This window comes from Plecotus auritus (assembly GCF_963455305.1).
Source record: "Plecotus auritus genome assembly, chromosome: 9".
Classification (NCBI taxonomy): Eukaryota; Metazoa; Chordata; class Mammalia; order Chiroptera; family Vespertilionidae; genus Plecotus; species Plecotus auritus.
This window is the reverse complement of record NC_137783.1, coordinates 144,042,037-144,055,447: the sequence shown is the minus strand read 5'-3', so window position 1 is coordinate 144,055,447 and position 13,411 is coordinate 144,042,037. Positions and strand designations below refer to the sequence as shown.

Below are 13,411 nucleotides of genomic sequence, written 5' to 3'. Positions count from 1 at the left end.
GGGAATTTATCTGAAATAAGATCTAGTAGAGACCCATTAATATTTTTTGAGATAAAGTTCTTTATTTCCTTATCCTGAACTGCACAGCAATAGAGGTTTAAAGGACATGCTATTTATTTTCAAATAGTATTTCCCCTAATGTGATTGGAGTAATGTGAACAGAAAAATGATGTCTATGGCTTAAAAAGAATGTCAAATGGTAAAGTGGCTTTATTACTCATACTTTGTCTTATGTGAATTGAGACTATAATGATTACAGAAAAGTTAAAAACTTTAATAATTATTTAATTGGGCATTTAATTGGGCCTCTTCTTCAGATATGCCTTACATGCTACTTGCAAATCTATTTCAATATATTCAGAAACATTTTAAGTGAATCAAATACAAAGTAGATTAAAATAAAAGTGATTGTTGACTACTGGACTTGAGTATTAATGAATCTTAATTGAAGTCATTTACTTTCTTCACATTTTATTCTCCTTAAGTGTGATGGTGGTTTGAAAAGTGATTGTAAAATGCTGTACAAAATTTTGAAGTAACTTTCTCAAGTGTCTCCTACATTATATTTACTCCCCTTTGATGTATATGAGCACATTTTCCTCATTGCCTATGCTGAAAGTTCCATTTGAAATTTAAAGCTATTTTGATGGCCCTCTTAAGATTTATGCCTTTTCTTTTTCTTGTTATGTGAAAGAAAATGCTCTAATGAATTTTCTTTGTCAAAATTTGGAGTAGTTTCCTTTAATAAAATCATTCTTATTAAAAATAATTATTATTTATTATTACTTATTATTTATTGGGTGATTGCTTTGTTTTCTGTATTTTACTAAACCCCTTTACATGGATTATTTCCTTCATTGTTTGCTTCTACAATTTTCTAAGCCATATTCCAAGAACATATTTATGTGAGTGGCAATATAAGGAGGTAATAATGGCCAAATAGTTTGTGGGAATCCACTTAATCAAATGTATGCTAGATTTTTTTCAAATGAATTTATTTGAAGAAGTCTTAAAATAAGACAAATAAGTATTAAAATAGGTGGATAAAATTAAAATTTTAATAATGTGAAAAAAGACATATAGAAAATTTATGGGCAAATAATGAAGTAGGATATAACCCAGGGAATGTAAAGCTATCTTGGGCTACCCAGTGCAGATGAAGAAAAATGGCTGGGTTGTGAAAATATTTTTATCTTTTGTGATGGTTAATTTTGTGTCCACTTAACTGTACTTAGTAAAACATTACTTCTGGGTATGTATATGAGGATGTTTCTATAAGAGATTAGCATTTGAATTGGTAGACTGAATCAAACAAGGGGAGGAAGGGCATTATTTACTAGTACTTTCTGCTTGAGCTGGGACATCTTCTCCTGCTCTGGGACACTGGTGCTCCTGGTTCTTAGGCCTTCTTTAACTTGGACCTGGACTTACATTATTGAGCGCCCATGGTCCTCAGCCCTTTGGACTCAGAATGAATTGTAGCACTGGCTTTCCTGGTTCTCCAGCTTCCAGACAGCGGATCATGGAACTTCAGGACATCCATAATGAACAGCCTGAGTAGAATCTGAAGGTACAATGTTAGTTACATGGGGAAATGACTCAAATGCTCATGGTCCTCATTCTGCTTCTCTTCCCAAGTCTGCACCTATAGTTTCATGGGAAATTCCCTCTGATCACTTGACAGAGGAAGAGGAGGCCCAGTGTACAGATAGTTCTATAGATTATCCAGGCACCACCTAAAAGTGGACAGGTACAGTACTACAGGCCCTCTCTGGGACATCCCAGATGGACAGTGATGAAGGGACTTCCCCTAGTGGACAGAACACCTGGTTGTTCACTTTGCTTGAAAGGTGAAAAGGCAAGTTATGCAAATACATGCTGATTTAGGCTATACCCAATTGTTAGGCTGGTGGTCAAGGACTTGGATGGAACAAGGTTGGAAAATTAATGATAAATAAATTGGGGGAAGAGATATGAAAGTGGATAGAGCTCACTGGATGGATAAAAAAACATGGAAATATTTGTGTCCTATGCCAGTGCTCACCATAGGGTGAGCTCAGTAGAGGTCCTTTGGAGAATGAAAAGCATCACAGAAGACACAAGTCATATTAGGGAAGGTATTGTGTGTGATCAAGGATTCATTACTCCTATTTTTCTACTTTTGGGCTAAATATAGATCATTTATTGAGAGTAAACTAGAAGTGGAAGTGATGAGTGTGAAAGCAAGATATATGTTAGGATATATATTTTTATATTAATATAGATAGATATATCTTTGTCTCTATTTCTCTGGAGAAACATAATGCAAGTGTGTAGTGGGGTCTGAAGGATGATGAAATAACCACTCCATATCTGAAATAAAAAGACAAAGCTGATTTTATAGTTCACTATAATAATGGAGGGCTATGCTGGTCAGGCATAGTCTCTCTGAGCATAGTAGACTATTGATCTTATATAAATATTCAGGGAAGCATGGTGTTTAGGAATTTGCTAACTTTACTTCTAAAGGTATAGCTAAGTAGGCATAATCTATAGAGTTGTGGCTACTAGAATGAAACTGTTGTTGACTAGTTGGCATTCAGAGGAGTATTGTTTAGAGCTAGTTCATTGCTGATTTTCTGACTTTCAGAAGTGAAGAGCTGAAAACAATTGGTTGGAGGTGACTCTCAAAATGTATTTCTGCACTAATCAAAAGGTGGTTCGAAATGAAAATTATTAAAACTTATAGAAAATAAATTTATATTAATTAAAATTCAAATATATAAATCCCTTTTATTTCTATACAAAACAATTATCAAGTTCTAAATTGCACTATTAGCATTCCAGTATTTTAAATAATTTGTATGGAGTACTTGAATTGTGGCATTGGTCATGATCTTTCAGTTCTTGGATGTAATACAGTTTTTAAGAGTCTAAAAAAGCAGCCTAAATTAGTCTTCTTGCCCCTACTTTTTCAAGAATTTGGTTCTTACAGATAATAAGAATAAGAATTTAGAACTTTAAATCCTTCCCATTCTGCTAGTCAATGAATATGTCCTATAGTATGTAATAATACCTAAGTCATTCCTCCACACTGAACTCAATCCAATTCTATTTGATTTCGGAAACGGATTTTGAACATGGGCCTGTTTGACTAATCAGATGATCACTTTCCTATTCTTTTCTATTTAAATGCTGAGTGGCAGAGCTGTATTTAGGAGGGCAATGATTTCATTATACAGACAGAGGGAACTGCTATTCCAGCAAAATAACAAGAGCCAAGTTGGCTAATGGAAAATATTTCCTATTACACTGAAGGAGCCACAAGAGAAATACCAACAAAATGTCACCTCAAACACAATGACTACAGGATTACAGAAATCTAATTAGCCATTTCATTAACCGAGTCCTGTGAACATGGCAAACAATGGGGACTAAGAAGCATCTATTCATTGGAAATACATGGAACTGTCAAGGAGCTTGTTCAATAATGTGTCCTCTGAATATTTTTCAGGTGGTAAAGGTGGGGCTGGGGTGGGGGGTTGAGTGACTTATTAAAAGGGTGCATTTCAGCATGTTTTTAAGAACTGAAGGCACTTTCAGGGAGCTAACTCCACTACTATGGATAGACTGCCAATAAATAATACCTTAGAAATTTCATTTCTTAATCTCCCACAAGCTAATTAGGTACATTTATAGACTTGATGTACCAAAGGTTATATCTGACAAACATCATCAAAAAGATGTTATCTGGCACTATTGCATTTTCATATAGCATTTACAATGTGTATAAATTACCAAAATTAGATTAAAATTCTTTGCTGGCAGATTTCTCTTTTTGTAAGTATACCTATAGGTTTTAGTGTCTGAGACATTTTAGTGTAATAAATGAGTGGATGGAACAATTTTTAAAAGGAACAAAGTAGCCCTAACTGGTTTGGCTCAGTGGATAGAGCATTGGCCTGCGGACTAAAGGGTCCCAGGTTCGATTCCGGTCAAGGGCATGTACCTGGGTTGCGGGCACATCCCCAGTAGGGGGCGTGCAGGAGGCAGCTGATCGATGTCTCTCTCTCATCGATGTTTCTAACTTTCTATCCCTCTCTCTTCCTCTCTGTAAAAAAATCAATAAAATATATTTAAAAAAAAAAAAAAAAGGAACAAAGTATTTGACTCCAAAATGATAAAGGAGCATGAATCCAGGAGACATAGAAAGCATTTGATGGCATTGTTGCAATTTCTGATTTATTAAAATAAATCACTTCATCTTAGTAAAATGTTAAGAGTTACCACTGAGTTTTGATGAGGGTGTCATTGCAGATAAAAAAAAACACTGAAGTGGACAGTAGTCAAGTTTCTATAAACTGTACCTTTTCACTCTGGTGCTGATCCATGTATCCTCAATGGTTACCATGTATTAATTAGTAAAGCACACTACGATCAGGCCAATGGCCACTGCTCTGGCATCCTGGGCGACTGCTGCTTTATGACCTGGCCTCTGCCCTCTTAGGTCACCAGTTTGCATTGGGTCCATGGTGAGAGCATAAGACTTCACCCCGGCTGCCTTCAGGGTGTGGCTCCCCACTCTGCAGTGGAGGGGCGAGTTGTATTGTGGATACAGAGTGAAGCACAGAAAAAAGTGAAGAAACGTTCCTTCTTAAAAAAAAAAAAATACACACACAAATCTGATTTTTAGGTGTAGAGCAATGCCAAGAGCATGAAGGACCGCACAAAAGGCCCACATTCTAACCAATGAAGAAGCACTTGCATCTCTGAACTATCACTTTCCAAAGGAAGAGGCGCTAATTCAACCCCATACATTCAAAACATGGACACTTTGAAGGTTCACCTGCGGAAGAATTAATTCCGTGAGAACACGCATGCGCAGCTGTGACGCTCTCCTGGCAGGCCGGTTCCACCCTCCTTCTCCCTGCGGCCCCTCCGGGGTCAGCGCCTGACGCTCCTTTCCCAGAGTGCTCTGCGCCCGGAAGCAGCAGCTCCAGGGAAGGCACCATTTTGCGTTGGTGGAGCCAGAAAAACAAGATGGCAGTGGCGTTGGTGGCGTAACAAGATGGCATCACCAGGTGAGTAACAAAATGACAGAGCCGCAGAGTAACAGCGACAGCGGGGCCTCGGGGTGGGAGGCGACGGCGGTGGGGGCAGCGGTAACCCTGTCCTAACTCAACGCACCCCTTTTCTAGCCCGCGACGTCACGAAAGCCCAGAAACCAAGTGGCCCAGCCTGGGAACCTCGAGAAGCCCTTAGGAACGGCGGCCCGAAAAGGAGCAGCCTGACGGAGCGGAGGTGATTCGGGTCCCCTTGGGGGTTCTGGGCCCTGTGACACCGAGAGCCACCGTTTCCATTTCCGTTTCCGTTTCCGGCCGCCATCCTCTGCAGAGTTGCTCAGGGCCGGGCCCAGAGGCCTCTGTCCTCCTCTCCGAGGTGTCGGGCTTGGTGCCAGCCCCGCTGGAGACCGTCTCTCAGGATGGCGAGCTGCAGCAGCTCTCAGGCCGAATTCACTGTCCGCGGGAAATACAAGCTGGTGCGGAAGATCGGGTCTGGCTCCTTCGGGGACATTTATCTGGCGATCAACATCACCAATGGCGAGGAGGTGGCCGTGAAGCTGGAATCTCTGAAGGCCAGGCACCCGCAGCTGCTGTATGAGAGCAAGCTCTATAAGATTCTTCAGGGCGGGGTCGGCATCCCCCACATTCGGTGGTACGGGCAGGAGAAGGACCACAATGTGCTCGTCATGGACCTTCTGGGACCCAGCCTGGAAGACCTCTTCAATTTCTGTTCAAGAAGCTTCACCATGAAAACTATACTGATGCTAGCTGACCAGATGATCAGTCGAGTTGAATATGTGCACACAAAGAATTTTATACACAGAGACATTAAACCGGATAACTTCCTAATGGGCATTGGGCGTCACTGTAATAAGTTATTCCTTATTGATTTTGGTTTGGCCAAAAAGTACAGAGACAACAGGACGAGGCAACACATACCATACAGAGAAGATAAAAATCTCACAGGCACTGCCCGGTATGCTAGCATCAATGCACACCTTGGTGTTGAACAGAGTCGCCGAGATGACATGGAATCGTTAGGATATGTTTTGATGTATTTTAATAGAACCAGCCTGCCATGGCAAGGACTGAAGGCTGCCACAAAGGTACAAAAATATGAGAAGATTAGCGAAAAGAAGATGTCCATTCCTGTTGAAGTATTGTGTAAGGGGTTTCCTGCAGAATTTGCCATGTACTTAAACTATTGCCGTGGGCTGCGCTTTGAAGAAGCCCCGAATTACATGTATCTGAGGCAGCTCTTCCGCATTCTTTTCAGGACCCTGAACCACCAGTATGACTACACATTTGACTGGACAACGTTAAAGCAGAAAGCAGCACAATCAGCAGCCTCTTCTAGTGGGCAGGGTCAGCAGGCCCCAACCCCCACAGGTTTCTAAGCATGAATCAAGGAACAGAAGAAGTAGTGCCGAGGATTGGAGCAGCATTTGGTTTCTCCCCCAAATCTAGACATTTTAGTTCATATGTACACTAGCCAGTGGTTGTGGACGACCATTTCTTTGGTGTAAAGAACTTAATTTCAGTATAAACTGGCTCTGGGAAGCATTGTTGTAATTGTAAATATTAACTGAGATAGTGAAACATGGTGTCCAGTTTTCTATTCCATTTTTTCAAGTGGAAAAGTGAACTAAATGGTTGACACACACAAATAGGTGGAGAAATTGTGCATATGCCAATTTTTTGTGAACATCTTTTTTAACTAGACAGCTTTGAGATCTCATTTCAGAAGAATGGGATGAACAGTGTTCACCCACAGTTGTGATGGTTGCATATGCTCACTATTGTGCATTCTTAGGGTTTATCAAGCCCTAGGGTTTGCTACTCGTTCACTTAAAACATTCTTAAAATGGTTGGCTTCTTGTTTGCAAGCCAGATGATATGGTAGCAACCAGAGATTCCAGTGTTTGAGCATATGAAAGACTGCCTGCTTACCTGTGTTAGAAATAACAGCATTTAAAGTGAAACTTAAGAAAAACTTAGTGACTACTAGATTATCCTCAGGACTCTGCATTTAACTTCGTAATGCTCTTGAGATACATATATATATATATATATATATTATATATATTAAAAAGCGTATTTGTCACAGAAATTTAGTTAACATCTTAAAATCGAACATGTATGTATATTGCTTAGGTAAATGTAATCACTGTAAACATATATATGATTTGAGATTTTTTTTGTTTTTTTTGAAATGGGAGCTTTTTTGTTTACAAGTTCACTAAAAACAAAACAAAAGAAGAACACAATGGTAATTTAGGACATTTCATTTTTTCTAAATATATTGAATTTGTTCAAAAACGAATTTTCAACCTAGAGCAGGTACAGCGTAAACAAATAAGCCTAATAATAATATATTGGTTTAGAAGAGCAAGCAATGAGACTAATGAAGTTATGCATTGTACTGCGGGAAAGGAAAACTACATTAAAGAAAATTTGAATAACAGAATTGATTGCATTAAGTTTAAAAGTAAAGAAAATTATTTTGTAAAAGGTTTCTTTGGTCTTTATAGATTTTCAGTAGAAAATACCATTTTAAAGACTGAATTTGAGTTGGTATCTTTTAAAAAGGATTATCTATAGCCACTTCATTGGTTAGGATTAACAACAACCTTCAGTTAAGCACAGTTACTAGTTTGTTTGAACTGAGGTCTCCTGGATATTTTACTGTCATCCATGTTGATCAGTAAGAGATAATGAGCTTATAAATATATTTTTCCCTTAAAATAGATCTAAGACAATATTTTTCCTGAATTCTAATTCCCATGTGATCCTAAGACATTTTAAAATTAAATCCTAGTCTAATATTATTTCCACCAAACAGTAATCTCAGTTTCTTATTCTATAAAATGGGGCTAATAATACCCTTTAAAATGTTGGGGAAATGCTAGAGAGAATAATGAATTTTGACATAATTACTTAAAGGAAAATGATATACTTTTTCTATATTACTCATATAAATAGCTGCAACTCTCTTAACCGAACTCTAATCAACTTAGTTGAAACATAAGAGGAGTTCTTCTAGGAAAAAACCTGACCAATGCTCCAAGCATACTGTACATTTAGGGCAGGTTACATGTTGGCTACCCTTCAGTAAAGTGGTTCTCAAAGTGGGGTCCAGGAAGCTTTGGTTTAGTATCCTTAACATACCTTTTGGGTATCTGTGAGGTCAAACTATTTTTATAATAATTTTTAGACATTGTTGTCCTTTTTGCACATTGTTGATATTTATACTGATGCTATAAAAGTGGTGAAATTGTTAGTGCCATAAAGGGAGTGACACTAGACTGTATTAAGTAATTATTGTATTCTTCACTACTACACACAAGCAAAAACAATGCCATTTATACACAAAAATGTCCATATGAAATTTATTAAATATCAACCCTTTAGAATACTTTTATTTAGTATTCTGTGTTGCAAAACGGGAAGTATTTTTGCTGCAAATCATAGTAAATAGTTATATCTAGGCTTGTATGGTTGACTGAATTTTGCTCAATCTGCTGCGTTTTGCAGGCAATAACGTTTTTACTTGAAAGAGTGTCTAACAGAAGAACTATGAGTGTTAAGATAGGAGGTCTGTGTGGACTTTCCCCAAAAAAAGAAACAACATAAGCTTTTCACTGTAACAAAAAATAGTAGGCAATTTGTGACCTATGACTTAATTTAGTATTTCAAGTGAGAATTAGAATTTTAGAAGACCTGTATCTGCCATGTAAGAATGACAACTTCTTAGTACTTAAAAATTGTCTGATAGTATATGTGGGTTTTTTAAAGCGAATCAATTTTTGATGTAATGAATTTATCCATATTTGAAAGTTCTGTATAAATAACCTTTCCCCCACCCACCCACCCCCAGGCCACCAGATAAAGCAACATGTTTTTAATCACTATGGATAATGTGGAAGAGGAATATTGTCAAATGGGTAGTTATCTCCTGGGTATTCCTGAGACCACTAGAGAGTTCCATGAAATTAATAGCTTTTGATCAATAATGGACTCCCAAGTAGTAGAGAATTTTTCTGCCTGTTTGCCTTGAGTTGGGACATGGGTCTCTTCCATGGGTCTCTTGGCTTTTGGGCTCCCCAGGAAATACACCATCACCTTTCCTGGCTGTCCAGCTTGCAGGTTGAAAATCATGGGACTTCTCAGTCTCCATAATCACTTGAGATAATTCCTTACCTCTCTCTCTATTTATATACTAGAGGCCCGCTGCACGAAATTCATGCATGGGGGCGGGGGGATGGAATCCCTCAGCCTGGCCCGCACCCTCTCACAATCCGGGACCACTTGTCCCTAACCAATTGCCTGCCTGCCTGCTTGCCCCTAACTGCTCACCTGCCTGCTTGCTCACCCCTAATTGCTCGCCTGCCTGCCTGCTCAGTGTGCGTCATAGCAATTGGTCATTCTGGTCGTTCTGGTCGTTCCAGTCATTTGGGTTGTTCCAATTGTTCCACTGTAACTGTCTCTTAGGCTTTTATAAATAGAGACTGTTTCTTGGGGAACCCTGACTAATACTGTGGCCATGTCAAAATTTATTTCTTTCAATTATGTTTCAGAATCTCCAAAATACACTAACTTAGTTATAAAACTCTTATGGTGCTTTACTAAATATATTTTCTTCATATATATTTTCTACAGAAATTTACATATTCTCTAGATATATGCTTGTGTGTGTGTATATATACATATTATATACATGTACAGACAGTCCTCGGGTTACATTAGACTCGACTTACGTCGTTTTATGGTTACGTCGCCATCTCCCATTTACAGTATTTATATAAAAAAAAGTTCCGTAATTTCAAAGTATGTACATATGTGCTTTATGTTTTTTATTATTTATTTCCACAAGTAAAGGTCAGGAATTGTTATCTTTTATTTATTTTTTTTTACTGTTTCACTTCATTACTGCTGTGTATGTGCTCCATGTGAGTGATGTAGGTGCTTATTGTAGGTTGGTTCTGACTTACGGCAAAAATGATGTTACGTCGCGCCATAGGAACAGATCCTTTACGTAACCAGAGGACTGCCTGTATACATATATATGGAGGTGTTAATGTATGTATTTGTAAAAGTGTAAAAGAACCTGGCATAAAGTAGGTAGTAATAAATAAATTTGAGTATTGTTAAGTAAATCACACACATACATTTTTTCCTGTACTAAAATTGTCCTTGATTATATCTTTTATTTACATAAAAAAAAGAATATTTGGCTTATTTTGGAAGTGATGTCAGCCAGTTCCCAGAGAATAGCTGGAAGGGCTCAACTTCATTTTAGAGATAAGGAAAAATATGATGCTGAGGTAACTTGCCCAAGGTCAAAAGCCTACCGCGGGGTAGAGTTGAGATTAGTATCCAGGTGTATTCCCTTTGATTACACTATGCTGCCTCTCAATTTAACAAGTTCAAGATCTCTGAGGGTTTTTATTTGCTTGTTTGTTTTGTTTCTATTTCAGTCACTATCATAGGATTTGGGGCAATGGCAACAGCTGCTACAGTGATGCTCCTTGCTTGCCAGTTCTCTGGGATGGCTGGCCATGTAAATGATGGTTGATTATCCTGTTGGCACAATTGTGTGCTTCTAAGATCTCTGCCATATGGTTGTGTTTTCCCATTAGAAAATCCAACTAGTTTGTAAACTTTTTTCCTCAAGAGCAGAGACCATGTCTCATACTTCTTTGAAAATTTTATTTTGTGCTAAATATAGCACACACAAGAACAAGAGCTTAACAAACATAATGGGGATTCAGGCCCCACCTCTTGTCCTCTTGTCTAGCAAGTGCATGTGGTTCCTCTATTAGCTTTTTATTGCTGCTGTGCTACAAACTTTGTATAATGCAAATTATTATCTTACAGGTCTGGAGGTCAGGAGTCTGAAATGGACCTTGCTAGGCTAAAATGAAGGGGTCAGCAGGACTGCATTCCTTTCTAGTAGCTCTAAGGGACAATCCAGGCTTTGCCTTTACCAACTTGGAATGGTTGTGCAATTCCTTGACGCTTCCATCTTCAAAGCTAGCGATGGTAGATTGTGTCTTTCTCACTTCATATTACTCTGACACTGTTTCTGTCCTCCGCCTCCTGCTCTCTCTCAGGCTGTTCTGTCTCTATCACTTATAAAGGACACAGGTTATCACACTGGGCCTGCCTGGATAACCCAGGATTTTAAGGGGAGCTAATTAGAAATCTTAAATCCATCTGTTACCTTAATTCATCCTTGCCATGACCATAATATATTTACAATTTCTGGGGATTATTGTACGGACATTATTAGGGGTGTGCTGTACCTACCATAGTTCCTTTTTATCATTTGGTGATTAGTTATTTACATAGTTCCATTATCCAATTATGGAATTTTTTTTAATCCTCACCTGAGGGTATTTTCTCATTGATTTTTAGAGAGAGTGGAAGAGAGAGGGAAAGACAGAAACATGGATGTGAGAGAAAAACATTGATTGGTTGCCTCCTGCAGAACGCTGACCAGGCCCCTGGCTGGGGAGGAGCCTGTAACCAAGGTACCTGTCCTTGGCCAGAATCGAACCTGGGACCCTCTGGTCTACAAGCTGATACTCTATCCACAGAGCCAAACCAGCTAGGGCTAATTGTGGAATCTTTTTATCATAATGTTCTGTCCTGCCCATTATTATAAACATCAATAATAACATGGTTTCTACAGCATAGAATAGGTTAATACATATTTGATGAAAAAGTGAAAGCATTAAAAAAATATGCCAGTTAAAAATGTATTACCTAGAAACACTATTATGTGAACACTAGAGGCCTGATGCACAAAGATTCGTGCAAGAATGGGCCTTCCTTCCCCTGGCTGCCAGCATCACCTTCGCTCTGGCCCAGAGCCGCCTTTCTGCCTTCACCCATCCTGGAGCTGCCTTTCCGCCTTCCCACACTGCCCAGAGACCCGGAGCTGCTGGGACAGTGTGGAAAGCCTGCGTCCCATCCCCGGCCGCTTGGTGCCTGAGTATGCAAATTAACCTTCCATCTTTGTTGGGCTAATTTGCATACTCACTCCTGATTGGCTGGTGGGCATCACGAAGGTACGGTCAATTTGTTTTTCTCTTTTATTAGTGTAGATTGCATTTTCATTCTACATATATTTTGTGTCCTTACTATACACTAAGAGCTAGTCCAGGCACAATTTAGATTCTAGTGGTTGGTAAAAAATCAACAAATAACAGAATAAATAGAATATGTATGATATGTAAGAAGGTGGTGGATGTTGTAAAACTAGAATAGGGGAAAAATGAGCATATATGGCCACACAAAAACTTGTACAGGAATAATTATAGCATCATTATTCATAGTAGCCAATAAGTAGAAACAACCCAAACATCCATCACCTGGTAAATGGATAAACAATTGGTAGTATATCCATACAATGGAATACTATTCAGCAATAAAAAGGAAATAGGGTGGGAGTGGCCAGGGAGAGATCAATGGAGGGAAAAGAGACATATGTAATATTTTAAACAATAAATAATTTTTAAAAGAAATAAATTCAGATATATGCTAAAAGGCTGATAAAACACTAAAACATCATGCTCAGTAAAAGAACCCACACACAAAATAACATATATTTTAAGATTTCATTTATATGAAATGTCCAAAAAGACCAAGTTATACAGACAGAAAGAGGTTAGCAGTTTCCTGGAGCTGGGTCTGGTAATAAGAAATGACTATACATGGACATGAAGTTTCTTTTTTGGGGTTATAAAAACACCTTACAACTACATGGTGGTTATGGTTGCACAAATCTAAATATGCTAAAATCATCAAATTGTAAACTTAAAACATGAATTTTACATCTTTTAATTATATCTCAGTAAACCTATTAACGAAAAAGATAAAGAAAAGGGAATGTAAATTAATGATAATCTGGAGGGTTGGCTGAGTGCAGGTGTAATTTCATTGAGATATTTGGGTTGGATCTCATTAAGAAGGAGATATTTGATCAAAGACTTTATGGAAGTGATAAGATTGTAGATATCTGGGGACATGGCTTCCAGCCTGAAACAAAAACGTGAAATATTGCTGAGGCATGTGGGTATGTGGGGTGTTGCACAGGTAGTGAGGAAGGATGAGTTGAGTAGGTAAAAATAAGAGAGGTAAAGGGTGATGCACAAAATGAGTGGCCACTAAGAATTTGACTTCACCTTGCCTGAAATGAGAGAAAATGGAAGATTTTGAGCATAGGAATAAGATGTTTTCACTTAATATTTTAAAGTGACCTTTATGGATACTCTATAGCTAATTATTGCAGGAAGGCAAATTTGGACACAGGAGATGCTGCAAGGTCCAGATTGGGGCTCCTGCAGTAATCCTTTTGATAGAAG

At 38.4% G+C, this 13,411-nt stretch overlaps 1 protein-coding gene across 1 annotated transcript; it reads left to right on the top strand.

Moving 5' to 3' along the window:
* Nucleotides 1-5,461: 5,461 nt before the first annotated feature.
* On the top strand, nt 5,462-6,439 carry LOC308233199 (casein kinase I-like; the record flags this gene model as incomplete). Its single annotated transcript, XM_080640054.1, has 1 exon — nt 5,462-6,439. One exon carries the CDS (start codon nt 5,462-5,464, stop codon nt 6,437-6,439), a length of 978 nt encoding a protein of 325 aa, XP_080496180.1.
* Nucleotides 6,440-13,411: the final 6,972 nt, after the last annotated feature.